Here is a 27,301-nt window from a genome sequence, read left to right on the forward strand (position 1 = left end):
ACTTCAAAGAGCAGGAGGAGAAGTGGCAAGAAGATGCAAAGTAAGATGAGACAGGAGACTGGGGCTGTGGCCTGTTATCAATGGCAGATGACCAGGGCCAAACAATTAATCCTTTGTTTGCCATTTATACATAGTTGCTGCCCCTCTTTGCGTTTTTCTCATTTTTCTTTTGGCCGACGGCATCTCAAGATGATATAGTACATTGATGATAATGATGATGATGATTATCGTGATGTGGGATTGCGTGGCCTGCTGGGTGGGTGGCTGGCTGGTTGGTTGGTTGGCTGTGCGTCGTTCAAAGGCCATTAAGCTCTACTTGAGGAATACAAAGCCCAGACATTTAGTGCTAGAGAACTAAACGCAGCATAAATATTTGCGACGACCCCTAAGCTCTTTTGTCGGTTGCGGACACCAGACACACACACACACTCAACTCTCTCTTAGCAGTATATACTATATCTATATTGTCCCTACGCATCACTAACTCTTGCTTCCATTCCATTCCATTCCATTTCTAGGTGCCGGTGAGTCGGGCAAGAGCACAATAGTCAAACAGATGAAAATCATTCACGAGAGCGGCTTCACTGCGGAGGACTTTAAACAATATCGACCGGTTGTCTACAGCAACACAATACAATCATTAGTTGCAATATTGCGCGCGATGCCAAACCTAAGTATTCAGTACAGCAATAACGAGCGGGAGGTAAGCCCCAATCCCGGACCTATTCACTGTATGCAGTGTCTCTAGATCATCCCCTATTCCTTCCACCCTCCCTTCCTTCCAGAGCGATGCCAAGATGGTGTTCGACGTGTGCCAGCGGATGCACGACACCGAGCCCTTCTCGGAGGAACTGCTGGCCGCCATGAAACGACTCTGGCAGGACGCCGGCGTCCAGGAGTGCTTCTCGCGCAGCAACGAATACCAACTGAACGATTCCGCTAAATAGTGAGTACAAAAACAATATTCTTATATCAACAAATGGTATTGGCCGCGAGAAAGGTGCCAAGTGATGGCTGCAGATGGGAGGAAAATTATTTTAAATGCGGTTTATCGAATCACTTGGCAAACTGCGAAAACATATGTATATATACTTAATTGTATATATTTTAAATCCCTAAACAAATGGCTAAATTTGGATAGAACTATTACGATATATATATATATATATATATATATATATATAAAATAATAACAAATTTATAAGCAAACCCTTAAGGAAAACAGACAAAATAAAACTTGAAATTCTATTATTAATAGATCTTAAAAGTGGAAATTTTGTTTAGGTTACAAGTCCTTTTAACCATATTAAGCTGAAAGCTTGGACCAGGCTGGCTTGCCTTATCACGTTTGACCTTCCTTTGAAAATTTATTTAAAGCTCTCCCTACTAATGGGTCTTCTCCCTACGTGACTTCTTGGCATTCTAATTGAACGCGTAATTGGATATATGTTTTCTATAAATAAAATGTGATGTGCCTCATCTTTAAGGTTCCCTTTGAGAGGCTAAGTGAAACGTGCTTAAAATTACCTCCCAAAGGAAAATCAGTTGTGCGTTTAACCCAACTAGACCTCTCTCCCTCGGTCTCTGAACCAATAAAACTAATGATAGAGCCTTAATTTGAAAGCAATTAATCATGCGCATAGATTGGCGTTTGCTTGACCTTAGCCATCACACTTTGTGCCCTAGACTAGCTAAGCCCACTCGCATTTTGATTAATGATAATACCATACATACCGTCGACCGTCCGAGACAAGAAAAGCAAACAGAAACAACGCGTTTTATTGCATACTTTTCGACGCTTTATTAGGTACAATTATTCCTCGACAAAAACGACAAAAACACTAGAACTAGAAATATGGAGGGAGAATATAATGGGTTCTATATACACATGTATCCACATAAATACACGACGTTTATTCAGCAACACGCACCCACATAAATATCTGTCCATGGATGTGCGTTGCCCTGAAACTGTCCGCACTGCGTTATTATGTACATTTGCTTAATTAAAAAGAAACATCGCAGCAGCAGCAGCAGCTGGGCTTTGACTATAAATATCACACATCCGCCGTGTGTCTGGCTGCAGCTTAGAAACCAGCAGAGCAGAGCTCCCAGTACCCATGCTCCCGTGTCCCTTTGCACTACTCGTCCCTCAGCGTAAGCTTGAAATTCAACGGCGACTGCGGAATGTACGTAGAGTTCACACGGTACACAAACTCTCCCGAGTTGTACGAGACCTTGTATTTGCGGAAGATCTGTTTCCCGGAATTAAACGTGGCAAATTAGAAGGGTTGAGCCAAGAGTAGAGGTGGCTGCAAGTTCCTACCTTGGCCAGAAGCGTGTGCAACTCAATTTCGGCGAAGCGACGACCCACGCACATGCGACGTCCAAAGCCAAAGGGCAAGCTCACGAACGGGTGAATCTTCTGGCTGGCATGGGGGCAGCCACCTATAAAAAGGGGTGAACACGAAACAAAGGTAATTACAAGCACTGGGAAAAATAGAATTAACAAGTAGGAAAGTTGCAGTCGAGGGAGACAAAAAAATATATATATATTCCGGGTGAAATTAAAAGGAGTAATGAAATGAGCAATTATGCTTAGATTTATAAGAAGACCAATGTTGCTAGAAACAATAAAAACAAGTGTGGGGTTTTCCAAACAAATGTAGATGTTGCAAAAGTTCAATATTCAGAGAAACTATATTGTCTAAAAACTACCGCATTAATTAGCTTATTTTACTTTTAAAACCCGGGTCAGGTACCTTATGGATACTTGCTACAAAAGTGTTTGCTTTAAGAACTTCAATATTAAATGCATTAAGAGAGGTTCAAGGTTTATCCTATGTAAACCCCTGACATTTTCATTTAGTTCTAAAATAAAGTGGTAGTGAGAAGTATACAAGTTGGAACAGAGCCTTAGGGTACCGTCTCCAACTTATGTACCGCTTTTCAATTCCCTGAAAGTCCAATCGGCAGCACTTTCTCAGAGTGAACCTCTGACCACTCACTCACCGGCATCTGCCATGGCCGCTGTAGTGGACTGCTTCAGCCATCGCTCGGGTAGAAAGCGCTTGGGTTCTGGGAAATATGCGGGATCGTTTGACACCACCAAATGAGGGAAGATGACGTGCGTCTGAAACGGCAAAGGGAAACAAGAAAATTGTAGCGGGTGCTAAAGGCTCTTGTCCTAATGGTCACTCTTCCGCCGACTTACGCCCTTGGGTACGTGGTAGCCGTTGATGACAGCATCCGACTGGAGGCTCCTTCCATTGGCAATCACCACGGGTCGCATTCTGCAAATGAAAATGAAAAAAAGGGTTTAGACGTCCGCGTCTCAATCAGGGAGAGTGCCCTTGGACTTACCGCAGAGTCTCCTTCACACAGGCTCGCAGATAGGGCATCTGCTCCAGGACATTCTGGTTGATCTCGGCCTCGCGGCGGGGAAACACCCTTTGCAGCTCCTCGAAGAGACGCTGCTGCTTATCCGGATTCTTGGCCAGCTGATAAATAGTGGAAGAGGCTGCCACTGATGTCTGTGATATGGAAATAAAGACTTTAGCTTAGGAAACATTCGATTTCGACTACTCTTACTGTATCCACACCAACTAAGAACAGATCCAGGGCCAGGATAGCAGCCAACTTGCGATTGCCCGTCTTTCGCACAATCCTCTCCACAATGGAGATGTCGGCCTCCGATTTGGGCAGTCCTTGGGCCTCATCAGCATCGGCCTTGTCCATGGTCTTGCCAATGTTCTTCATGCAGATTCTGTACAAGTTATGAAAGCATTATGACTGTGATTATTCAGTGTGAGAGAAGGTAGTGATGTCTCACGCTGTGAACTGGTCCAAGGCCTTGACAAAGCTGCGATAGGCCTTCGTGGGATATAGACGCCACAGGGGCATCCGAAGCTCCAGTTCTGGAACAGCCCAGAAAAACGTGTTGATGGCCTCGATAATCTGCTGGGCCTCCGCACTGCCCTCGGGCGACAGGCAGCCCAGTCTCGTGTCCAGGGAAACGCGTCCCACAGCTGCAATAGATTTAAGACTAATTTGTTAGAAACTACTTGTTAACTTTTTAGATTTTCCCTCTAAAACGAAAAAAAAAATAAAAAATAAAAACCACAAATATGTGGCTGCTTTGGAAACCAATGTTTCCAGCAATATGCGTTGTTCCACAGCCAACTTTTATTGGATTTTTGTTGAGCGCTTAAAGTGCCAATTAAAAGTTAACTAAAATGTTTACACGGCGGAGAGAGAGTTAGAGTTCAGTGTTAAAGCCAGCTTTGATTTAATTAAAAACTTTTCAAGGCACTTAATTTTTAAGCTATTCGCTTTTCCAGCAGGTTAAGTGCATACAGTTGGGCTGGATTAATGTTTATGTTTGTGGAATGATTGTGAAATCTAAATTACACCAAGTGTTTGCATCTACTAATCATTGACTTTCAATCCAAATCCCAAGACAAACTTGGGCTTTAAGGGCCCCAAAGCCATTTTGATTGAGCTGCAGCTGCCATATTCCAATAAATTGTGTCATAATCGAAGGAATACAGAGAATATTGGCAACAGAACTTACATTCCAAGGCCCATTTGTACAGCTCGTGCAGGAAATTGGCTGGCAACTCGTCCTTTTCGTCGCGCATCGCCTCAATCCTGCAGATGGGGACGCAGAATGTGGGTGTGTTTCTGTGTGTGATTGGATTGCATAACAGCTGGGAATGCCCAGATGTTGAACTTACCGGCCCATAAACTCGCTGGCAATGTCATTCAGCGGCGGTATGTATTTCTTGGCCGTCTGCGGCTGCAGCAGGATGTGCTGCACCTCCTGCCTGAAGGCCTCCCACTTGGGTCCGTGCCTGCAGAGGAAGCAGAGGGGATGGAAACGAGTGGATGCACTCCAAAATGCCAGCCATAATATCCGTTATATAAGCACATTACTTACACGCCAATTAGGCCGGCCACATCACCAAAGAAATCGCGTCGCAGGTCGCCCTTGTAATGGCGCAGTGAGGGCATCGACGGCCTGGGTTTTGGGTTGATTTTTTTTTGGTATGGGTTTCAGCGCAAACAAAGAGCGGTTATAAAAAATAAAAAAAGGAAATGAGTGTACAGAAAAAAAATAAAAAGCTAAAAAGGTCATTTAAAATGGGATTTACAATTTAAAGAAATTAAATAAGTCCCCGTAGATCTTAAATAATGTTTGTAAATAGTATGGATATGAAAAAATGCCGCAGAATTGTTTTATAAATAAAATATAATTTAAATTTGTATATAACCCAAAATATGAGAGCCTTTTCAAACGTTTTCCTTATAAAATTAATGTGAAACGGTATTAGGATTTCCTATATTTTTGCTTTTTTTATTTTGTATTATTTCTTTATCGTGTTAATCGCCAGAGCCTAAAAGTTATTATTTTCTTTTACTTTGATATAATAATATTTCTTTTAATAAATGCGCTAATTTGCTTTTTAAATTGAAAAACAAAATATGCAATGAATTCTTATTTTAAATAATAAAATACCTTGCTAAAAACGCCAAAACCCCGATCCCCTGTCTGAGGTCGCCTCTGCCCTTGCGTGCAGACAGACCGGCGACGACAACATCAAACACAAATTCCCACTAAGGTACACACTCTCTCACACACAAAGTGAAGCGATTTCTCTGCCCCCAGCCCAGCCCCGAACAGCGATTCTGGTATATACACGCTCCAAGCTCCTATTATTTGCATTATATTTGTCTACTCGCATGTCACTGAACAAATATATAAAGGAGAAGCGTATTTATTGGCTTTTGTTTTATGCCCTTTTCTAAATTTCCCTTCACTTAGCCAGCCGCTTTGCGCGTTTGTCAGCTTGGCAGAGTGTGAGTTGAGTGTGGGTCGCCCCGGGCAACGAAATGCCCACTTAAATGCCAGAGATCTCAGTGTAAATATGTAAATTCATTTTGTTTTATAAAATGCCAAGGAAATTCAAGCCTGAGATGTCTATAAAATAAGTATGTTCTGCATTTGAATTATGCAAATAGCGGTTCTGGCGGCGTAATAGTTTCCAGAAGGGAGAAAAGCTGGGATAAGGGGAAGGATTCATTAATATTTATTCTGGCTCCGAGACAGCCTTTTCAAGCGTTTAGCATAATTTTGAAATTAAGTAAAGTCAAGCAAAAACTATTCTCACATTTATGCAGTTTGTATAGTTTAAATTACATGTTTAAATATTCATACTGACATCTAAAACCAGTTTGAAGACTATGTTAGGCTTAAGATTAATAGTTTACATGCCTATGTTAGCGGTGTTTGCATAATCAACACAAAATTTGTTAAAGCTGTTAAAGTTTCGCAGGGAATCCCAGCCAAGCTCTATGCTTGACCCCCTGAAAGTCACGATCGGAACACATCTAGAGACACTTTTCCCCGAGAGGCGGGCTCTTTCCCACCAACAAAGACAAGTATTTCTCAGCGAGTTTTATGGGTCTCGTAAAAAAGTCAACAATGCCGACGCCTCCGGCGCATGTCTTGGCCAAATATCTTCATCAATCAGTTGGGCAGTTGGTCAGTCAGTCAGTCTGTCAGTCTGTCAGTTAGCCAGTTAGTTAGAGGCACTGGAGGCAGAAGCCAACTTCACACTTGTGCGTGGTTCATTCATCAATCTGTCTGCCTGCCGGGCCCACATTACGTTAATGTTGTCTCATGTCCAATCTATTAGCGATTCTTTTCACTCATTTCAATGATGACTTGCCAAATGTGCTCGCCAAAAACAAACGGCAAACAACATAGCGTCTGCGATTCCCGATTCGCCATCGATCCGCAAAGATGTTGTTGTTATAATAAACTACATAAACTATTGGAAGCGTAACTTGTTAAATTTGGTTCATGGCCATGGCTATATGTCCGAATCCGACTCAGAGTCCGAGTTGGAATGATAGGGGAAAGGCGTATAGAAAAGAAAGCTTATAAAAGATATGAACACGAAGCTGGACCTGGCTTTACTTTCGTTTTGTTTGCTTTTTTACCTTCATTATTTATTTCTATGATGCAAAAAAATGCTCAACGCCTGTCCGTCCGAATTGTGAATAGTTTGTTTTGTTTGCTCTGTGGTTTTATTATCATTTCGGGCTGGATCTGTGGTGTTGCTAGGCCTACAGATCTACAGATTGGATAAAAGCGGAGTGAAAGTTTTCAACTAATTTCAATTTAATGGTTTTATTTTTATCACGCGCGCGCAAAAAAAAAGAGATGTATTCAATCTTTATGACATCTTTACGGACGGGGGTAATTTGATATATGATATATTTATATTTATAAGAAATACCTTACTTCCTTGATTTATTTTCATTTAATTTGTGGCATTTTAACGTGTCAACAATGCCATAAAATACTTAATTAATCTCCCTGCTGAATATAGTTTATGCTCAAATGTTTTTGGAACAGAAATTCAGCTGAAAACTTCCCACATAATTAAACATATTCCTCTAAGGCCAAGGTTCAAGCCGTGTTTATTCCGAATTTTAATTGAAATCTGAATAAATGTAATTTTCACTTGCCACACGCGCGGAAAATGCGTATTATTTTTCCATCTGTCGCTCCGATTTCAATCCTGCCACAATATTTTCACACATCCAACTTAATCCGTCCTGCCTCGCCCGTCGCCATCGCAATCGAGCGTTTTTGCCTTCGTTAGTTAATAATTTAATTACAGGCAGCGTTCAATATGCGCATAAATAAACAGGAAAATGCACTGGTGCCTCTGCAAAGAGCACAGGGGGGTTGGGTGCGTCCATGCATGAATGATTTGCCGCGGATATATATGCTATATATGCTACATGCTATGTGTGTGCGGGTGGACGTGCATATGTGCGTGGGATTACTCGCAATTGAGACCGAGTGCAGCCAGGCAGCAGCATGGCAGTAATGTTTGCTTTAAAAACAAATTTAATGGACTTGTTTAAGGCCTTTAAAGAGGTGGAAACTTAGCTGAACAAGGAACAAGTTGAAGTATAAATAATCTACAAGAGAAGTAGAAGATTACATAACAAAAATATGCATAGCTCTTTAAAAGCCTCACTCCCCAAGATAAACTGACTGAAATCTAACCTAGGGATGCCTGGGGATAATCAATCAAATAATGTGTCTCTTGGCATACTGCATCATCATCGCAGGAAACTCATAGTTCATAGTTGTGTCACACGTGGCGTATACGCAAGTTTTGCACTGCATCATGGACACCACAGCTTTGCTTGCTTGGTTCAATCACTCACCGATGCGGCATCGCCTCCTCCTTCTTGAATATATTCCGAATCTCATCGCCATCGAAGACGAACAACAGATCCGGATGACCAATCAGACCGCCAACTTTGGCCATCTTTCCGTAGTCGACATGCAGCTGGTTCATAACCTTGTCCAGGTCGCTAATTTTGTAGGTTCCTGCAACCGGATATCGGTTAACGAGGCCCGAGTACTTGAGAGGTTGAGAGGTGGTCGTTGCGACGGTTGGACTTACCAATTAGGGGAGCAAAGCGCCAGGAGTTGCCAATCAGCGGCAGAGGATATGGACCCGGCACCTCTGAGTAGGGACGGACGACGGCAGCCGCAGTCGAGGAAGTGGCTGTAGCAGCCACTACTGTGGTGGCTTTTGCATGAGTGGTTGCTGCTGCCAGGGCCTGGTGGCTGCCAATTAGTGAGGGATTATAAATAGAGAAAGAAATTAGTTGCCAGGGAATATAAAATCTTTAAGAAAACACGAATTAATTTTTTGATCTGGTTTTAAAGTTTTATCATGAAGAAAATCTAGATTTCTATAATTATTTAATATTAAAAACCATATTTATAACCCACTTAGGCTCGATTGTTCTCAGTGTGTGTGAAAAATCACTAACCTGACATTTAATTTCTTGAGATTCGCCGCCTCTCCTTGTCGCAGTCGCTGCATTGCAATTGATTTTTCAATTTCCGTCGCCAGGCCCACACCGCTGCTGGGCGGCTGTGGTGGCGACACGGCCGCAGGATGTGGCAAGGTGGTGCTGGTGGTGGTGCTGGAAGTGGAGCGCCTCATCAGCGCCAAGGAGGTTTTGCGTAAGCTCGACGACATCCTGAACCGAGCTGGGTCCTGGGAGAGGAGAAGCAGAGGAGCATTATGTAAAAAGTTGAGCATAAGTTGAGCAGCACAATCTGCTGCTGCTGGTGCTGCTGTCGGCAACTAAATTGTGTATTTATGATTCTCAGAGTGCTGCTCTCCCCCTCTCTTTGGAAAACTTTTAATGCATTGGCAAGTTGTGACCGACCGGCCACTGTTTTCCCGGGGCAAATCAATCAATATAAAGGAGCAAGGCAGGCAGGGCACTCGACTTTGAGTTTATTATCCCAACCGATTATTCCCCGTAGAATCGACGGCGCTGAAAGGTGTTCGCTTTGGAGTGCAAATATTATGGCACACTCGCATATTCATATTCATTTATTGGCCCCCAATCGGTCTCTACAGCTTTGACAGCACTTAGTTCAAGCTAGTTGCAAAACAAACGAAGGCAAACAGTCGGCGATTGTCCCTCGGATCTCTGGGGAGCACTTGGGCCAAAGTGGAACTTCCAGCTGCCTCTGGTTTTGTGCGTTCCATTTAACGGTCTCTCACAATCAGTCAATAATCCAGTCGGAGTTAGCCAGCGTAAAATTGAGCCCGTAACAACGAATAGTACTCGTAAAAAGTGAATTCAAACAAAGAAAACGCGAAACTGAAGGGCCATTGAAGTGGGCGCAATCAACCCTGGCCAAGTTTTCATAAAGTAAGGCCTAAGGCTTTGCCTCAAATCAAGTTTAATAGTTTATAGTTCATGTTGTATATTTAAAACGAGTGTAAAAATATTTACTTAATGGCCTCATAAAGCTGGTCTTCTATAAATGGTGCTCTTAAATTTTCATAACTTGATATTTCTTTATAACTGCAATATAATTTATGGGAGCTAGCACATGTTATGGTTCAATAAAAGCCAAAGAAAAGCTTAAGCTATCATTTTATGGATATGTTTAAAATAATTCTTTAAGACTTCTTCATTCAATTTCACTCCTTAGGTTAGTTTTTCAGTACAATAAAGCCCCTTATTCGCTTCCAGCTTACGTCAGAACTCAAAAGCTGTCAAGAAATCATGTTTGCTTTTGGGGCGCATCCGAAATTCAAATTATTTAACAATATTTGTAGATGGCTTTAAACATCCTTCACTGTCCATACAGAAACTAACATATTCCCTTGAAAAAACAAGCCGCAAAACACGCATTTAAGATGAGCATTCGTTTTGACGCTCCTGCGGGCAGGAAAACTGCCAAAACTGCGAAAAGTCAATGGGGAAAGATTGCTCATACGCCGCGTAAGCCAGCGGCAAACAAAGGCAGAAGAAGGCATTGGCGATGGAACTGGGATTGGGACGGAGACTGCGGCTCTGGCACCGACTTGTGCGCCTGCTCCCCAAGGGCAATATAATTTAAATGCCGAAAATTTGATGGAACAGAAATCTGCGCACACACACACAGGGACTTGCTGCCATTTTTCTTTCGTTTTATTTCTTTTTATGTACACTCACTTGGTCTTGGGCACAATGGCAGCAGCGGAGAGCTTGAGCTTATCCTTGCCCTTGTCGCACAAGCGGCGACCTTGAGTCCTCGAGTCCTCGCGTAACGAAACGAAACGAAACAACGCAACTATCTCAGTCTCCAGTCGCTGCTGGGCTTTATCGCCACGGCGGTTATAATGAACTTGAGTGATAATCCTAGCGCCTGCGAGTAATGTGTGGAGAAATGTCAAGTAGCCACTTGTCGTTGGCTCTTATGGCCTTTGTTTGAAATGGAAGCCAACGCCACAACAGAGGCCACCGCAGGCAGCACTCCCGCTGCCACCGCCACTGCCACTGCCACTGCCTTGGGTTTTCTTCACACTCGAATGAATGCGAAATTGAAAATGAATTCTATTAGCAGTCGGCTGCTAAATGGTGGCAAAAAGGTGCTCCGAAAAATCTCCCCCGGTTATGTCACAGCAGCTTGCTTGGCAAATCTTTGCCTTAATGCCTTTTGACTTGCCCTCAGAGGCATATACACACACAGGTGTAGCCGTGGAACAGGTGTGGCTGTTGCCTCGCATGGGAATCGATGGTATTAAAGCCATATTTGAATTTGCTTTCACGCCAGCCCAGCCAGCAGACACCAGCTGCCTCGCATTTTGACAGACATTTCAGCAAAATGAGTGATTTTCGAGGAGCCACTTGTCAGTTTACACTGTTTTTCCAGCATAGTGAGTTCGGTTATAAATTTGCTTTTCGCACAAACTGTTTTTGTGGCAAGGTGTCACTAGTGCACCGATTTTAAGACACATACACTGCATTGAAAAGCATATGTTTATCAGTTTGCAAAACTTTTTGTGGAACTACCAACCCGACATAATGCTCTTTAAAAAACAAATTATTTAAAGCCTCGTCTGCCCCTTAAAAATGAGAGCAGCTTGCTTAAATTTTTGTTTACGCTTAGAACCCATTTTAAGTGTTGGCAATCAAGCTGTTAACTGAGACCTGTTTTGGCCGTGACACTTTTTGTGGCTAAAACTAGCCGAGTTTCAATGGTTTTTGCCCAAATTTGGAAACTACTGTTTAGAAATTAAGAGCAACTAGAAAACAATAGTCAATATGTTGATCAATATTGTCCTAAACCACCTTTCTCTTGGTGTGAAAGGCTCCCCCTCCTTATTACCCAATTTCCTTGGCTTTTCCCAAAGTCTTTGTAATTAAATTGGCCTTTCACGGCGGTTAACAGTTGATTTCTTTGACAGCTTGTCAAGGTGCAACTAGTTTACCCGACACACCCAAATTGCCGGGGAAAGACAGCTCTCGGGGAAAACACTCACTTGAACGTTTGTTTCTTGTTAATTTTCCTCCGATTCGTATTTCTCGTTCGATCGAGTTTCCAGATTGAGTTTCAATCAATTTGTTACCGATTTAGTTGCCGATTTTTCCACGAACTTCAGGCCCCGGTTGTTTGTGCACAATTAAAACCGCTTTGGATGTCTTTTGTTGCGGATTTCTATTGTTGTTTGGCCAATTTCCCACACACGCTCACTCACAAACACTCGAAGACTTGAAGAGCGAGCGGCGGCACTTAAAATGCGGAGATTCGCCAAGTCTTTTGTCACGCAACGCGGAGTCGTTATGTTGCACCGATCTGTGCTGCCTTTGGCCGCCTCCAAGCGAATCCGAGTCCGAAACCGAATCTCAAAACTGAAACCCAAACCGAGACCGAGTTTTTGAGCTGTTGTTGCCTCGTAGACCGACCGCGACGCACTAAACGCGATCGCCGGGCTTCTTAGTCTACTTATACTGTGTACGCTATGGGCCTTATGCTACACAGAGACAAAAATATTTGCCTGAAAAATAGGTTGAATCTGAATTGAAATTGAAGAAAAGCTAATGTGTTAATTTTTATTTAAATATTTTTGAAAATATCATATTGAAGTCTTTACTTACATTTTTTAAAAGAAACATATGCTTTAAGTTCAACATAATGTTCTGATACATTTTATTAACTATTCAGAGTTTGAAATTCTTCAACATAAAACTTAAAATCATCTCTTTTTTTTTGAGAAAATTTTATAAATTAACTTTTCTTTATAAGCTTCAGCTTACATTTTTTTCCGTGTACTCCGAGTCGACTTTTCGTCAGCTTTTGGCGCGCTCTTGTTGGCTTTGTCATTTATGATATTTCTGCTAATTGCTGCCGTATCTCGCTCTCTGTTTTTTGTTTCTTTTCTCTGCGGTTTTATCTAGGCAGAAAATAGTGGACTTCTGGCATGACTAACATAATTTTTGAAAATGAAATTGAAAGTACCTAAATAATGCTAATCAAAAAGCAAAAGTTTGTGTTAATATATAACGGTTACAGCAGCATTGATTGACATTAATGATCGTGATTGAAGGTTTTGTTTTTGGGTCTTTAGTTTGAAATTGAAATAGCGGGTTATGTAAAATAAATAAATTATTATTAAACGCTGCGGAGACTAACGAGGCATTTGCTTGGCTAAATTGCACACAAATCGCTCAATTGAAAGGGCCATTAAAGAGTTGGTAAGTCACAAAGGCAAAAAAAAAGGGTTTACCCAGCAGGAAAAAATATGTAGTTAATCCAGGTGTAATTTAGGATTTTACATTTATATTTATGAAATAAGTAAGCAAATGAACACGTTCTTAGGAAAGTTTTGTTTAGCCAAAATCTGGCAACAATTATTCTAAAGTTAGCTCACTTTTCCTTGCTTTTCCTAACCATAACATTAATTTTGATGATCTACTTACACACACGCGTCGCCACCGCAACTTAGCGCCACTTGCCACACACGCAGGTTGCAACACATTTTCCGGGGCTCACAAATTACAGATGCATGTGTGTCTGCGGTTTTGGATCAGTAAACAGAGGGAAAAACTTTTGTGATGGACATGTTAAATAAGATCTTGGCATGCGAAGTGCTAACCAAGCGATGGGCTGGTGGATTGCCCAATCCCAAAACTGTTTGCATCCGTTTGCAGGCGGCTTTCAATTAATTTGTCCAAGAAATTGTAACAGATATTGTGGGCATTATGTATTTGCTTTGATTATAGACCTGCGCTAAACTTTTCCGCATGAAAAGTGGCCGTTGCCGGACGAGCATGACTAGGCCCGATTTCCGCGGTAAGGTGCAGGTCCAGGGGCCTATCTCGGCCATTCCTTGGGCTGCCCAAGTCAGGCCTGGGCCTTGTTGTTGGGCAATTGTGCGTGTAATTAAAGCGAAAACCAGTTGACCAATGAATGTATCTGATTTTGGGCAACGGAGCAAGTCAACCGGAGATTGATGCGATAACCAGCGCAGATTCATTCCCCCCCCAAAAAAAAAAAACTATTTACGACCTGTCCGAACCTGGCCAGCAAATAAAATTAGCCGCGTTTCCTCCGCCTCAGCCCTCAGCCCTTTCTTAAGGCATTGCGTGCCCCAAGTTAATTACGGCCACATGAAGTAAGCCAACGAGCCAACTGGACACTTTTGAGCTACTGTTGCTCCTCCGCGGTCTCCTTCTCCGCTTCGATGACCTACTTGTTGACGCACTTACTTGCACGCAGACTCCCATCTCCGACAGCAGTTGTATCTGTATCTGTATCTGTCTCTGTATCTGTCTCTGTATCTGGGAGATGGCTATGGTTACACAACCGGCAAATAAAACTAATTGCAAATAAGACTTGTAAGCACGGAAATTAGAAGCAGAAAACAAGTCACGGAAATGGGAATCATGGCTTTGAATAGCCATGTAGTTCCTGCAGTCCAGTGTCTGTGTACCTATATGGAGACGACGATGGGCCAGGCCGTTTGCATAACCAAGTAAGGGTCCCGGTCCCCTTTGCCATGTGTGGCGGGTGCTGGCATCGTGCTGTCCCCCACTGCCTTTGTGCAGGACACGCGCGCAGGTTTTTTTTTGTTTTTAATTGTTTGCTCAGCGCTTCGGTCTGCGCCTTAATTGTTTGCTGAAGACTTGGCGGGGGGCTACGGCCGGAAACTCGGAGGATAGAGGATGTGGGAGGATAGGAGGATGGCTGGGCAAACATTTGTCTGGTCAAGCGATGTGGGCGAGGAAATGAAATGCTTTCGCCCCACCAACTGTAACACATTCTGCCTTTGCTCTATTTCCTTGCAGTTTCCTGGACGATTTGGATCGGTTAGGCGCCAAGGATTACCAGCCGACCGAACAGGACATCTTGCGTACTCGCGTCAAGACCACTGGCATCGTGGAGGTACACTTCTCCTTCAAAAACCTCAACTTTAAGTGAGTAATTGCTGAGGGTCTCATGTGGGGATCATTTCTTTATTTAATTTGTATTCCCTTGCAGATTGTTCGACGTGGGCGGCCAGCGGTCGGAGCGAAAGAAATGGATACATTGCTTCGAGGATGTCACAGCGATCATTTTCTGCGTGGCCATGTCAGAGTACGATCAGGTCTTGCATGAGGATGAAACCACGGTGAGAATTCAAGGCGTATTTTATCCACGATTTTTACTATGAATTTGTTTAGCTTGATTTTAAACCAAAGTTAGAAATATACTTTGAGTGATTTTAAATCTTGACAATTTCCATTTTTTTTGTTGTTTACTAAGTTTGCTCTAAGAGAATAGTGCTTGATTATTAAAATGTATCAAATTTACATGAATAGTAAACAATATTATCCATTTTCTATTTCAGAACCGCATGCAAGAGTCGCTGAAACTGTTCGATTCGATCTGTAACAACAAATGGTTCACGGACACCTCGATCATTCTGTTCCTGAACAAGAAGGATCTGTTCGAGGAGAAGATCCGCAAGAGTCCCCTGACAATTTGCTTCCCCGAATACACAGGTTAGCTATAGCTAAACATCCCTATGCCCAGGGTATTAATGTTCCGTATTGTCCGGTATTCCAGGTGGACAGGAGTACGGCGAGGCGGCTGCTTACATTCAGGCTCAATTTGAAGCGAAAAACAAATCAACCTCAAAAGAAATCTACTGCCACATGACGTGCGCCACAGATACCAATAACATTCAGTTTGTATTCGATGCTGTCACCGATGTCATCATAGCAAACAATCTGCGCGGCTGCGGACTGTACTAAGGATCCGATCGATATCGAGTTCGAGATCGAGAACGAGATGATGTGGAGCAGAAATGGGGGGCGTTAGCAGGGAACACCGTAACGGTATTAAAGAGCAGCGCGGGAGCACAACAACAACAACCCACCAGCATTGATCAAAAACCAAACAAATTAAAGAGAGCAACAAAACGATGATAGGAACCAACCGCAACTATAACACACAGGACACAGAACAGAGGACACATGGTACTGGATACTGGATACGCGACCCTGAACACTGGACAGCACAGGACTCTGAACACTGAACAAGCGAAGCCCAAAGAACTTTTATTTGTTTAACAAAAACGCGCGATGACGGAGATCCCGGATGGACGATGAGAAATATAAGGAAATAAGCAACAAGTACATTACATAATAACGATAATATTTGGTGCAGAGAGACGCAATGTCAGATCACTGACACTGAGGATTGATTTGATTGATTGGTAGCAGCAGCAGCAGCAGCAGCAGCAGCAGCAGCAGCAGTTTGATTGAAAGGCATTTCCTATTATACATACATACATATATACAAAACACACACACATACATATGCATTATGCAAGGCCACATGTACGACATGACACCGACACCGACACGCACACTCTCGAAACACAAGCGCAAGCATTGCATATATATAGTTGTTGTTTGGTCTGAATAATTTTTATAGAACTTCATAATTTATTGGGTAGCCCTTAGTTTCCTCATGTATTTATTAAACCAAAAAGAAAGTAGGAAGGACAATGCGATACACTTCTATACATATACAACATATATATATATATATATAAATATTATATATTAAATGTTTCCTGTTGCAATCTCTCTTTGGAATTATTCATGCCATCAACGCTCTGCATTTGCATCCTGCTTGTTTAGACCTAAGTTCGAAAGAGTTTCAACCAAATCCAAACGGCAGATGAGCTAAGAAATAATAATAATAATAACTAATTCATTTGAATTGCGTGTCAGCGTGTGGGCTAAAAGTAAATAATATTACCTAACATAAACATAAACATAAACACACACGAACAAACCAAAAGAAGGGAAGATAACGAGCAAATCTTTAAGGTTTAAGTCTAATTTAAAAGGATTTAAAGATAAATGAGAGGCGGATATAAAACTCTATCTATTGTATTTACAAACAAAATAGAAAAGCAAACAAAAAAAAAACGAAGCAGAAAGCTAAAAACTAAACCCGGAGAAAAGTAAAGTAAAGTAAAGGCATATGTATGTGGCCACTCGACTAATTTATGTAAAGAAGAGCGGCGGCAGTAGCGATTGATCACATTTCAGTGTAAATTGTAATTTGTTGAATTTACGTGTATAGAAAGACGTTTGGCTGGAAACACACAAACACACACACATACTGGACACTTACATATTTAATTTAATTCACTTAACAAGCTGATTTCATAATGATTTTGTTGCATTTAAGCGGAGAGCTAAACTACGAATCAGCAAAGATCAAAATAATTCAACTTTTGGCGGCGCACAGAAGCATGCTATATATTTTTGCCATATCTCTACGCACAAATACGCGCACAACACAACACACAGCACACACACAATACGAATCAAAAGTAACGAGAATGTAATGTGAAAGTGAAACGGAACGCAGAACTCAAATCTCCCAAAACAATGAAACTAAGGATTGTATGTAATAATATTTATAAAGAAAACTCTACTTTTAATGGTAACACAACAATCGTCGTCATACATGTATCTGATGTATGTCAAACTGTATTTAGCGAATGGCATTTAATCCCGCGAGTATGTTGAATTGTTTCAATTAGACTTATTATTATTATTATAATTATAATTATATATTACGTGTATATGTTTGTGTATATGCTTTGTGCGTGGTCTTTTGTGCATTTCTTGATTTTAGCTGCAATGAGAACTTATATATTGTTATTTTTATATAGAGTATCTTTTGTTTTGTATCTCAGCTCAGTCTTCTTCTCATCCTATACTCCTCTCCTAACCCCTAACCCGTGCTCCTGCTCTACAGTTGGACGGCAATCCAATCCAATATTTATGTTTTATAGTTTTTAAGTCTAATTTATGTAAAACGCACATACAAAACACACACACACACAAACAACACCACTTAAACATCAACTAAGTAAGTTTATTAGCGAAATAAATATATTATTTACAGTCAGAAGAGCATAAAGCCTAAAGCGCAGAGCTTAACCAAGTTCTATTTCGAATTTTCAATTGGGAAAACCCCCATCCCAGTAGCAGATCATCCAGTGAAGCTTTTCAAAAGATATGTTGTCCGTACAGTTTTATTTTAGAGCTTAAAACACCGATCCACTTAGTTCATGGCATTTTAATTCCCAAATTCCTACTCTTTACCCCAGCCCAAAAACCCAAACCACAACCACCAACCAAATACTGTAATATTTAAAACGTCTGTATTTTCCATTCAACTTGTAAAATTCAACCAAAAAGAAAACAAAAAAATGAACAAAAAACAAATGCAAAAACCATTTTCAAATAAAACTATTTATTCAAAAATAAAACCAGCCATTTTGTTATTTTTTCCCTTAGTTTCCCGATTATTTGGCCATGATGCATGCTATAGAAATTACAATGTTGCTGGATTTTCGGGGTAACAGCAGGATCCGTAGGTCCTGCACTGCGGCAGATCAAGAACCAAAGAGTTCAATAATTGTATGTAATTATAGATATAAAAATTAACGACAACAAACGATATATATATATATATTTATTGACAATTTAATTAAGCCACAGCAGCAACCACAACAAAGTTATTCATTTACCTTCGAGACGAACAGTAAACAAAGTCGCTCTTTATATATACAGATATATAGATATTTATATTTAGTGAATGGAGAATCAACAAATTGCTACATACATACCCATACATATGTACTATATTTTTCTCGTAAATTATTATTAATCAAAGTCCTCATATATATACCATATATATACGGAAGCGACTATAATTTCCACTCCTCCTCCTCGAACTTAGCTCAACTTTCGCGTCAAGAGAGATGGCAAGAAACACACTAAATATCATAAGAAAAGTCAGCATTCAGATAATAGCAACATTAATAGCATTCATAACCGCAGTATACTAAACTTTTTGCATATTTTCACAATACTAAACGGATGATAGCGTGGAATGATGTAACGGAATGGAATCAAACATAACTCATATTTTTCTAAAGCTCATGTACACCTCTTTGCTCCACACACACACACACACACACACGCCCCACTCACCGCACACAGAAGCAAGTCGCACACCACTACTAACTAAAATTACTTTAATAGCAGTTAAAACATTTATAAGTGAAATTCATAAAGAGCAAAAACCCAGAGGGGAGGTGATGTTAAATCGAATCAAATGTCAGCTAAGGGGACATTTCTCCGACTCACACTCACACGACCTTTTGTAAAATCCCAAAGGATGCGAGGAACGAGGCCAGGAGCCGCGGAGGAAGGGTATGGTGGAGAGTGGAACCAAGATTATAGGTTAGACAAAGTTTAGACATTGTATCTAATCTAATTTGTTAGCCTAATTCAAATTGCTTTGGTTGTCCCAGAGATGCAGCTGATCAGATTTGTTTAACTTGTATATGGCAAAGAGAAGAAATATTTATATACTTATTATTATTATAACGTACGTACTTGGAAATACAATTCTCCTCAAGTCTTGAGCTCCTTTTCTCTCTCTGTAATGACCCCTCAAGTGGATAATGTGTAGCTAATGGCCCAAACGGAAGAGTTTTAATAATGCTAACGAAGAAACGAAGCGAGCCACAGCATCTTACTAAGCTCGATATAATGATAATGATAATGATGACAGAATTTGAATCGTTGAATTGAAAATTTAAAATAATATTAACAAAAAAAGTAAAAATAATACTGCAACAACAAATGAAGGCATAACAAAGGAACAAAACAAAACCAAAATGTTTGTATGTAAAAGAAACTCAAAACGTTAGAGATCATCTACAATTTAAATAAATATAAATAAAACCAATACATGTCTCAAGTGTTTTATTCGCAGAGTCTAGGGGAGATCGTAATGTGCGATTTATGTTATATAATATATATATATAATTTTAATTTTTATTTAGTATATACAGCAACATTAAACACAACAAATTGATCAAGGATCATACATGTGCTAGTTAGACAATATCATAAATTTGTTTACATTTACTTCATTTCAATTTACATTTATATTAATTTATGTGCCTGGCCAAAGCATTAGGGTGGTCTCCGAGGCGTTGCGCATAGCCGGTTGCCAAATTTTGGCGAACATCTCCGACCATCGGGATCTTGTTATTGTCCTTGTTTCGGACGTACACTACTGGCCGAAATAATAAGTACATGCGTATGTGGTTTGTTTCAAGTCCTATAAAATTTGTTTAATAAACTTAAGAAAAAAACCCACTTTATTTTTAGTTTCCGTACTTATTCCAGATAATAAAAATAACTGCCTAAAGGATTTTACTTTTCAAATTTAGAGACAGGGGTCAATTTTATCCAAAAAGCATGAAAATGGGCTGGCCAAAATAATAAGTACACCCATTCTTCTAAGCCTAGAACTCGGAACGTATTAGATATTTTGCACTTCTTTTTTCTTATTAGTTAACTTAGATTAGTATCCAATAGAACCACACTCGTTTTAGGTAACTTTCGCTATTATTTTTGGCATTCTAGCAAGAAGTCTGTTGCAAGTCACTACTAGAAACTCAGACCATGTTTCTTCAGCAAATCTTCACAAATCTTCAAAATTTTTAAATGTATTGGTTACAATACGACGTTTTAAGTTTCCCCATAAATTTTTGATTAGGTATGAGTTCGGAAACTGACTTTTCCAACCCATGACGGTTACTTTTTTGTCCCTAAACCAGGCCATGATGACTTTTAAGGTTTACTTTGGATCGTTATCTCGTTGGAAAATCTATCGGAAGGGCATGTTTCCCTAAGCATATGGTTAGAAGATGCCAGTTAAAAAAGTTTTATTTTCGAATACGGTCGTAATACCATTTATGAGATGTATTTGCACAACGCCATGCCAGGAAAAACAGCCCCTGACCTTTATGCATCTGTCTCCGGGCTTAACTTTTTTTTTCGCGTTTCAAAGCTCAATTTTTTGACTTTGGTTTGACGTACAAACCGCCTAGAATCGTTTTCAAAAAGAAATATTTTTGTTTCATTGCCCCAAAGTATTTTGTTTCCACCTCCGGTTCAGACCATACCAAAAAAATATTGCAAAGCTTTTGCTTCATCTGAAAAAATTTTCCTTGAAGTAATAGAACCTTTTGGGGTATACGTCCTTGTAATCCTGTCTCATGCAGTCTACGACAAACTGTTCGAGCTCAAATTTAAATGTCAATTTCGCCGGAAATGGCCTTGGATGACCAAACAGGTCCTTTTTGGCAAGAGAGAGGTAACTGTTATGAGATGGTCAAGTCAGTCTCCTATCATAAACCTAAACTAAACATTGTGGGGAAACTTCAAACGTCGAATTGTAACCAAAACATTTTAAAATGTTGAAGATTTGTGAAGATTTGCTGAAGAAACCTGGTCTCAGCTTCTAGTACTGACTTGCCACAGACTTCCTGCTAGAATGCCAAAAATAATAGCGAAAGTTACCTAAAACGAGTGTGGTTCTATTGGATACTAATCTAAGTTTACTTGTAAGAAGAAAGAAGTGAAAAATATCTAATACGTTCCGAGTTCTAGACTTAGAAGAATGGGTGTACTTATTATTTCGGCCAGCCCATTTTCATGCTTTTTGGATAAAATTGACCCCTGTCTCTAAATTTGAAATGTAAAATCCTTTAGGCAGTTATTTTTATTATCTAGAATAAGTACGGAAACTAAAAATAAAGTGGGTTTTTTCCTTAAGTTTATTAAACAAATTTTATAGGACTTGAAACAAACCACATACGCATGTACTTATTATTTCGGCCAGTAGTGTACCAAGGAACGCCAGAAATTTTCCTAAAATTGCCGACGTTCGTATACCCTTGCAGATAGCAATTGGATCACTAAGAATCGAGCCATTCTGGTTAGATAATTAAAAATAAAAAATAAAAGAAAATATATAAAAGTTGTATATTTTCATAACATTAATAAAATGCTGAAAACACACACAAAACAGTTAAACAGTTACAGTTACATTCCTAGCTTTACATTTTCTCTACATCTACCGATCGCTTCTATAGCAGCTATATGACAGTTGTTCGATTTTCATAAAATGTATACCAAAATTCTAAAAATAAAAAGCAAAAGCTTAGTTTCTTGTTCATTTTTGTTCTAAAAATTATATAACAAGAAAGGAAGCTAACTTCGGCACGCCGAAGTTTGTATACCCTTGCAGATATTATTTCATTACATTTTACCTATACTTATTATGTTTACAGTTTGACAGTTACAGTTTTACATTCACACCTTTACATTTTCTCTACATCTACCGATCGCTCCTATGGCCGCTATATGATATAGTTGTCCGATTTTCATGAAATTTATACCAAAATTCTAGAATAATAAAATAAGCTTATATCTCAGAGTAGATGAAAATACGTTGAAAAACAACGAAGTTATAATTTGTTTCCTATTAATTTCCCGATCGTTTCTATGGCAGCTATAAGATATAGTCGACCGATTTTCATAAAATTTTTACCAAAATTCAGAAATAATATAAAATGGCCATATCTAAAAAATGTTGCAATAATGTTAAAAAACAGCAAAGTTATAATTTTTTTCCTAAAAATTTATCGAACATTTGTATGGCAGCTATATGATATAGTCGTCCGATACGGCCCGTTCCGACATATATAGCAGTGAGAGTATATAGAAGACTAAATGCAAAGTTTCATTCAGATAGCTTTAAAACTGAGGGACTAGTTTGCGTAGAAACGGACAGACGGACGGACAGATGGACAGACGGACAGACGGACATGGCTATATCGACTCAGCTGTTGATGCTGATCAAGAATATATATACTTTATAGGGTCGGAAACGTCTCCTTCACTGCGTTGCAAACTTCTGACTGAAATTATAATACCCTGCAAGGGTATAAAAATGGCAGGTAAGTATTATAATAAAACTGAGTATGCAGGACCAGAAGCGAACCAGGTGCCGGGGCAGCACGACGAGGGTGCCACCAAGACGGAGCCGAAACCACTGGAAACGACCTCCGACATTTCCACATACCTCACCTTTTCTTCTTTTATTTATTTAAAGCTGAAGTAAATAAAAAACCTTTAAAAATTTGTTATTTTTGACTTATGAGGAGGATGAGGTTTTTCTTTTGGGTGGGATAATTTAAACAGGCTCAATAGAAGGGCATTCTTTCGGTGGACAATGGAAAAAACATCAAATATTGCAAAATTGCTAGATCAGCGTCACTGGCAGTTAGTGAGATGCCATTTTGTTCCAATACGGCAAAATAGCTGGATGAGCATCACTGGTAGTTAGTGAGATGCCATTTTGTCCCATTAATGCAAAATAGCTAGATAAGCATCACTGGCAGTTAGTGAGATTCCATTTTGTCCCAATAATGCAAAATAGCTAGATGAGCATCACTGGCAGTTAGTGAGATTCCATTTTGTCCCAATAATGCAAAATAGCTGGATGAGCATCACTGGTAGTTAGTGAGATGCCATTTTGTCCCATTAATGCAAAATAGCTAGATGAGCATCACTGGCAGTTAGTGAGATTCCATTTTGTCCCAATAATGCAAAATAGCTAGATGAGCATCACTGGCAGTTAGTGAGATGCCATTTGGTTCCGATACGGCAAAATAGCTGGATGAGCATCACTGGTAGTTAGAGAGTTGCCATTTTGTCCCAGTAATGCAAAATAGCTAGTTGAGCATCACTGGCAGTTAGAGAGATGCATTTTGTCCCAATAGAGCATCACTGATGCAGATGAGCATCACTGATGCAGATGAGCATCACTGATGCAGATGAGCATCACTGATGCAGATGAGCATCACTGATACAGATGAGCATCACTGATGCAAGTGAGCAAAACTTTTCATTCAAATTGGCCGCTTTCCAAACTGGGGTAACAGGCGAACAGAAACCAGTAGCAAGCAACTGAAAACTGGTATAAACTGTTATAAAAACATTTGGGCAAAAATAATAATTGGTATAAACTGTTATATTTCATTTTATGCATTTATACCTATTTGTTGCCGACAACAACAGCTTGATGGCAACAACAACCTTTTTACAACAACATCCCTACAGCAGCCCATCCAAATTTCCGAACATTTCCAAGCAAATTGCCCGTTTCCCAAATTGGGGTAACAGGCGAACAGAAATCAGCAGCAAGCAGCTAAAAACTGGTATAAAGTGTTATAAAATGTCCAAGTTCCAAACCATTTAGGAGCCGGCGCAAGTTAGCGGAGACTCAAACCTTTTGAATCCAAATTTAGTCGTTATTTTACAACTGCACCTGGGCACACTGAAACTGATGGTCGTTAAATTCAAATTCAAATTTGGCAGTTAAATTCAAATTCAAATTTGGCAGTTAAAATATTTTAAAAAAAATTCTTTAGTTCTAAAAAAATTCTTAAATAAATATATAACATCTAAAAAATGTTAAAAATTCAGAAAAAAAAAATTTTTAATTCAGAAAAATTTCTTAAATTATAACAATTTTTTAAAAATTTAGAAGAATTGTAAAACATCCGAAAAAAATGTTTAAAATTCAGAAAACAAATTTAAAAATTTAGATTTTGCTTTCAAAATAATTAGATTTTTCCCCAAACGATCCCAAATAAATGCCGCCTTCACAAAAAAATTGCACATTGATTTCACCATCTTTTATTGATTCATATTTGTGTGTTCCATCAATTACATTTACATATTTAAATTGCATTTATAAATATTTTAATTATTTACGCCTGCTGCAGAGTTTTAACTAGCCCGGAGCCCAGATCCGATGACCGTCCTCCACTGCCATCGTGTTGAGATCTGACATTCCATTGAATTTCATGCGTTTTTGGCTGAGTTATAAATGTTCAAAAATGTTTATTCCCCCCAAAATGATCACAATAAATGGCACCAATTTTTTTCTTCCAATTTTTCTTTAAAAATTTTGTAAAAATTTTGCGTAAATATTAAGGCAAAACGGAGAAAGAACAGCTTTCCGAATTGAATTTCGCGTTTTGGCTGAGTTATGAATCTTTGAAAATTAGCTTTTTGCTCATTTTTGTTAAAAAAATTATATAAAAATTACAAGTAAGTATTTCAATAAAACTGAGTAAGCAGTTTTGTTAAGCTTAGAAAAACTTACTTAGAACAGCTTTCCGAATTAAATGTCTATACATTTACCGATCGCTTCTATGGCAGCTATACGATACAGTTGGCCGATTTTCATAAAATGTATACCAAAATTCTAAAATAATAACAAAAGCTGATATCTCAGAGTAGATGAAAACACGTTGAAAAACAACGAAGTTATAATTTTTTTCTATAAATTTACAGATCGTTCCTATGGCAGCTATAAGATATAGTCGCCTGACTTTCATAAAATTAAAAACAAAATTCTGAAATATTATAAATTTGTCATATCTCAAAAATGGTGCAAAAATGTTGAAAAACAGCCAAGTAATAATTTTTGTTCTCAAAATTTATCGAACAATTGCATGGTAGTTATATGATATAGTCGTCCGATCCGGCCCGTCCAGATATATATAGCAGTGAGAGTATATAGAAGACTATATGCCAAGTTTCATATAAATAGCTTTAAAACTGAGGGACTAGAAACAGACAGACGGACAGACGGACATGGCTAGATCGACTTGGCTGTTGATGCTGATCAAGAATATTTATTTATTTGTACGATGTATGCTTAATTCTAAATTAAGCTACAGGATGGATCCCAGCCATAGCTGCTGTGGCTTTCGGCTAGATGATCAAGAATATATATACTTTATAGGGTGGGAAAGGTCTCCTTCACTGCGTTGCAAACTTCTGACTGAAATTATAATACCCTGCAAGGGTTTAATAAGCGCAGTACCAATATTTAATACCCCTGATAGTATGCATCAAAAATGTGCAAGAGTTGCCCAATTATCTAGTCTTAAAATGGTGCATCTTTTGGTCTGACTTAATAGACAACAGATGAAATCACCAATTAATGGCATACTTGCGCTTGGTTCAGGGCACAGTTTGTAATGATCTGAAGTTTCTTTTTATTTATAAAGCCCCAGAAGAGGAAGCCTCAACCAAGCGCAATAAGTATCTTGCCTCCATTTGGGAACATTTTTGAGTGGTGCATCCTTAAAAGGTTTCTTGAGACTAGTGGTGTCAAAAAATCAATCCAAAAGTTCAGCTTCAGACTTAGTCGCGGTACACCAGAGCAACTTCACCGGGTTATTAACTTTGTTCTTGATGGATTCCATGAAAAGGAGTATGTAGTAGGCGCCTATATAGACATCTAGTAGACTTTTGGCAGAGTGCGGCATGCAGGTCTTCTGCATAAGTTTAAAAGTTGAGCCCTCGGCTGACGACATGCCGTTTTTGAACTCTAGCTTGTTAGTTGCAACTTTTGTAGATGACACTGCTGCTTTGACGATGAGTACATCTATACTGCTATCGACAAGCTCATGATTTGGCTTAAAAAAATTGAGAATTGTGCCAGCCGTTCGATCATAGCAATAAACCCGGACAAATGTGTGTTAGTTACATGCATCCTGCGTCAAGGTACCTCTCCGGTCGTATTCTATGCCAGACTGTTGCCCAGAAGTATCTTGGAATAACCGTTGACAAGCGGCTCACATTCTAACGCCACATATCTTGCGTTCTTAAGCGGATCAAAGCTAAGGCAGGCAGTTTAGCTTGCCTGATAAACCCAAGGAATAAGCTTCCCCTTGAATTTTTGCTGTTTCTGAAGAGTTACCCATATTTTAAAATTATATTTATTATATTAGACATGGTTGAAAATCGGTTAAAATAATACAAAATACAATAACTCTGCCGTTTTCCATCTGCTCTGAGATGTTTATTTTTAATGAACAAACCATTAGTAAAAGTAGCAGAAAAGGTAAAACTGTAAATACATAATGAAAGGTGGCACTGCTTTGGTGTTTATAGATGTAGCTCTCATGCTAGTTTTTTTTTTATTTAACCGAAATGGATCGATTCTCAATGATCCAATTATGTACTGCAGGGGTATATAAACTTCGGTGTAACTTTTCTGTTCAAATTAGAGAAACTTCCCCAAGGAAGTTAGGTTCAGGTAAAGAACAAACATCAGGCAGCTCTATTCGTAACCCAACAAAGGTTGACATTGACAGGTAAGAATTCTGCAAAGGCCATAAAGCAGAGGAACGAGATTTTACACTCGCGGTTCGACTGCACTTTGTCACAGACTGTACTTTTTAGCCGGTCTTCGGTGAGGTTTAACTCAAACCCTAAAGTTTTTCCATTAGGAGATGCAGAACAATATGATTTGGTTTTTCATATACTATTAATTGAGTCAGGTAAACCATAAGGAGCTGTACTTGTACAAAGGATCTCTTCAGCTGCTTTGGGAGTAAAAATACCACAAACTATTATTTGAATGCCTCTGTGGAAGACGTATTTATGGCTACGAATCCTGATCGGATGAATCTTTCTTCTTGAATTCAAACTAACAAGATATGTTCAC

The 27,301-nt window shown here is 39.5% G+C and overlaps 2 protein-coding genes across 8 annotated transcripts in view; one reads left to right on the forward strand and one right to left on the reverse strand.

The window, feature by feature from the left end:
• Positions 1–19,662, forward strand: part of Galphao (G protein alpha o subunit) — a 31,016-nt gene extending 11,354 nt beyond the window's left edge. For all 6 annotated transcript variants that reach the window (XM_017166527.3, XM_070284179.1, XM_070284188.1 and 3 more), the window contains exons 3-8: positions 519–703; positions 786–946; positions 14,677–14,805; positions 14,870–14,999; positions 15,219–15,372; positions 15,437–19,662. In XM_017166527.3, coding sequence (XP_017022016.1) covers positions 519–703; positions 786–946; positions 14,677–14,805; positions 14,870–14,999; positions 15,219–15,372; positions 15,437–15,624 — 947 coding nt within the window. In that variant the 3' untranslated portion in view covers positions 15,625–19,662. The remainder of the gene's footprint in view (positions 1–518; positions 704–785; positions 947–14,676; positions 14,806–14,869; positions 15,000–15,218; positions 15,373–15,436) is intronic.
• Cyp49a1 (Cytochrome P450 49a1) lies at positions 1,793–12,331 on the reverse strand. 2 transcript variants are annotated; one of them, XM_070284167.1, is made up of 14 exons: positions 11,871–12,331; positions 8,869–9,098; positions 8,493–8,659; positions 8,251–8,416; positions 4,940–5,020; positions 4,737–4,853; positions 4,574–4,650; positions 3,833–4,028; positions 3,592–3,766; positions 3,364–3,533; positions 3,215–3,293; positions 3,013–3,133; positions 2,327–2,448; positions 1,793–2,255 (listed from the first exon to the last, which is right to left on the reverse strand). In XM_070284167.1, the coding sequence occupies exons 2-14, from the start codon at positions 9,078–9,080 to the stop codon at positions 2,142–2,144; spliced, it is 1,797 nt and encodes a 598-aa protein (XP_070140268.1). In that variant the 5' UTR covers positions 9,081–9,098; positions 11,871–12,331; the 3' UTR covers positions 1,793–2,141. The 2 variants fall into 2 exon arrangements, with proteins under 2 accessions (XP_070140268.1, XP_041632110.1); XM_041776176.2 differs by lacking the exon at positions 11,871–12,331 and adding an exon at positions 10,561–10,924.
• Positions 19,663–27,301: the final 7,639 nt, after the last annotated feature.

Source organism: Drosophila kikkawai, chromosome 2L (assembly GCF_030179895.1).
Source record: "Drosophila kikkawai strain 14028-0561.14 chromosome 2L, DkikHiC1v2, whole genome shotgun sequence".
Taxonomy (NCBI): Eukaryota; Metazoa; Arthropoda; class Insecta; order Diptera; family Drosophilidae; genus Drosophila; species Drosophila kikkawai.

Excerpts from the sequence above, each read along its gene's own strand:
- Cyp49a1 (XM_070284167.1), bottom strand. The coding sequence starts at position 9,080 with ATGTCGTCGAGCTTACGCAAAACCTCCTTGGCGCTGATGAGGCGCTCC. Across the intron at positions 4,854-4,939 it reads GTGGCCGGCCTAATTGGCGT|GCACGGACCCAAGTGGGAGG; the intron begins GTAAGTAATGTG and ends CTTCCTCTGCAG. Across the intron at positions 4,651-4,736 it reads GCCAGCGAGTTTATGGGCCG|GATTGAGGCGATGCGCGACG; the intron begins GTAAGTTCAACA and ends CCCCATCTGCAG.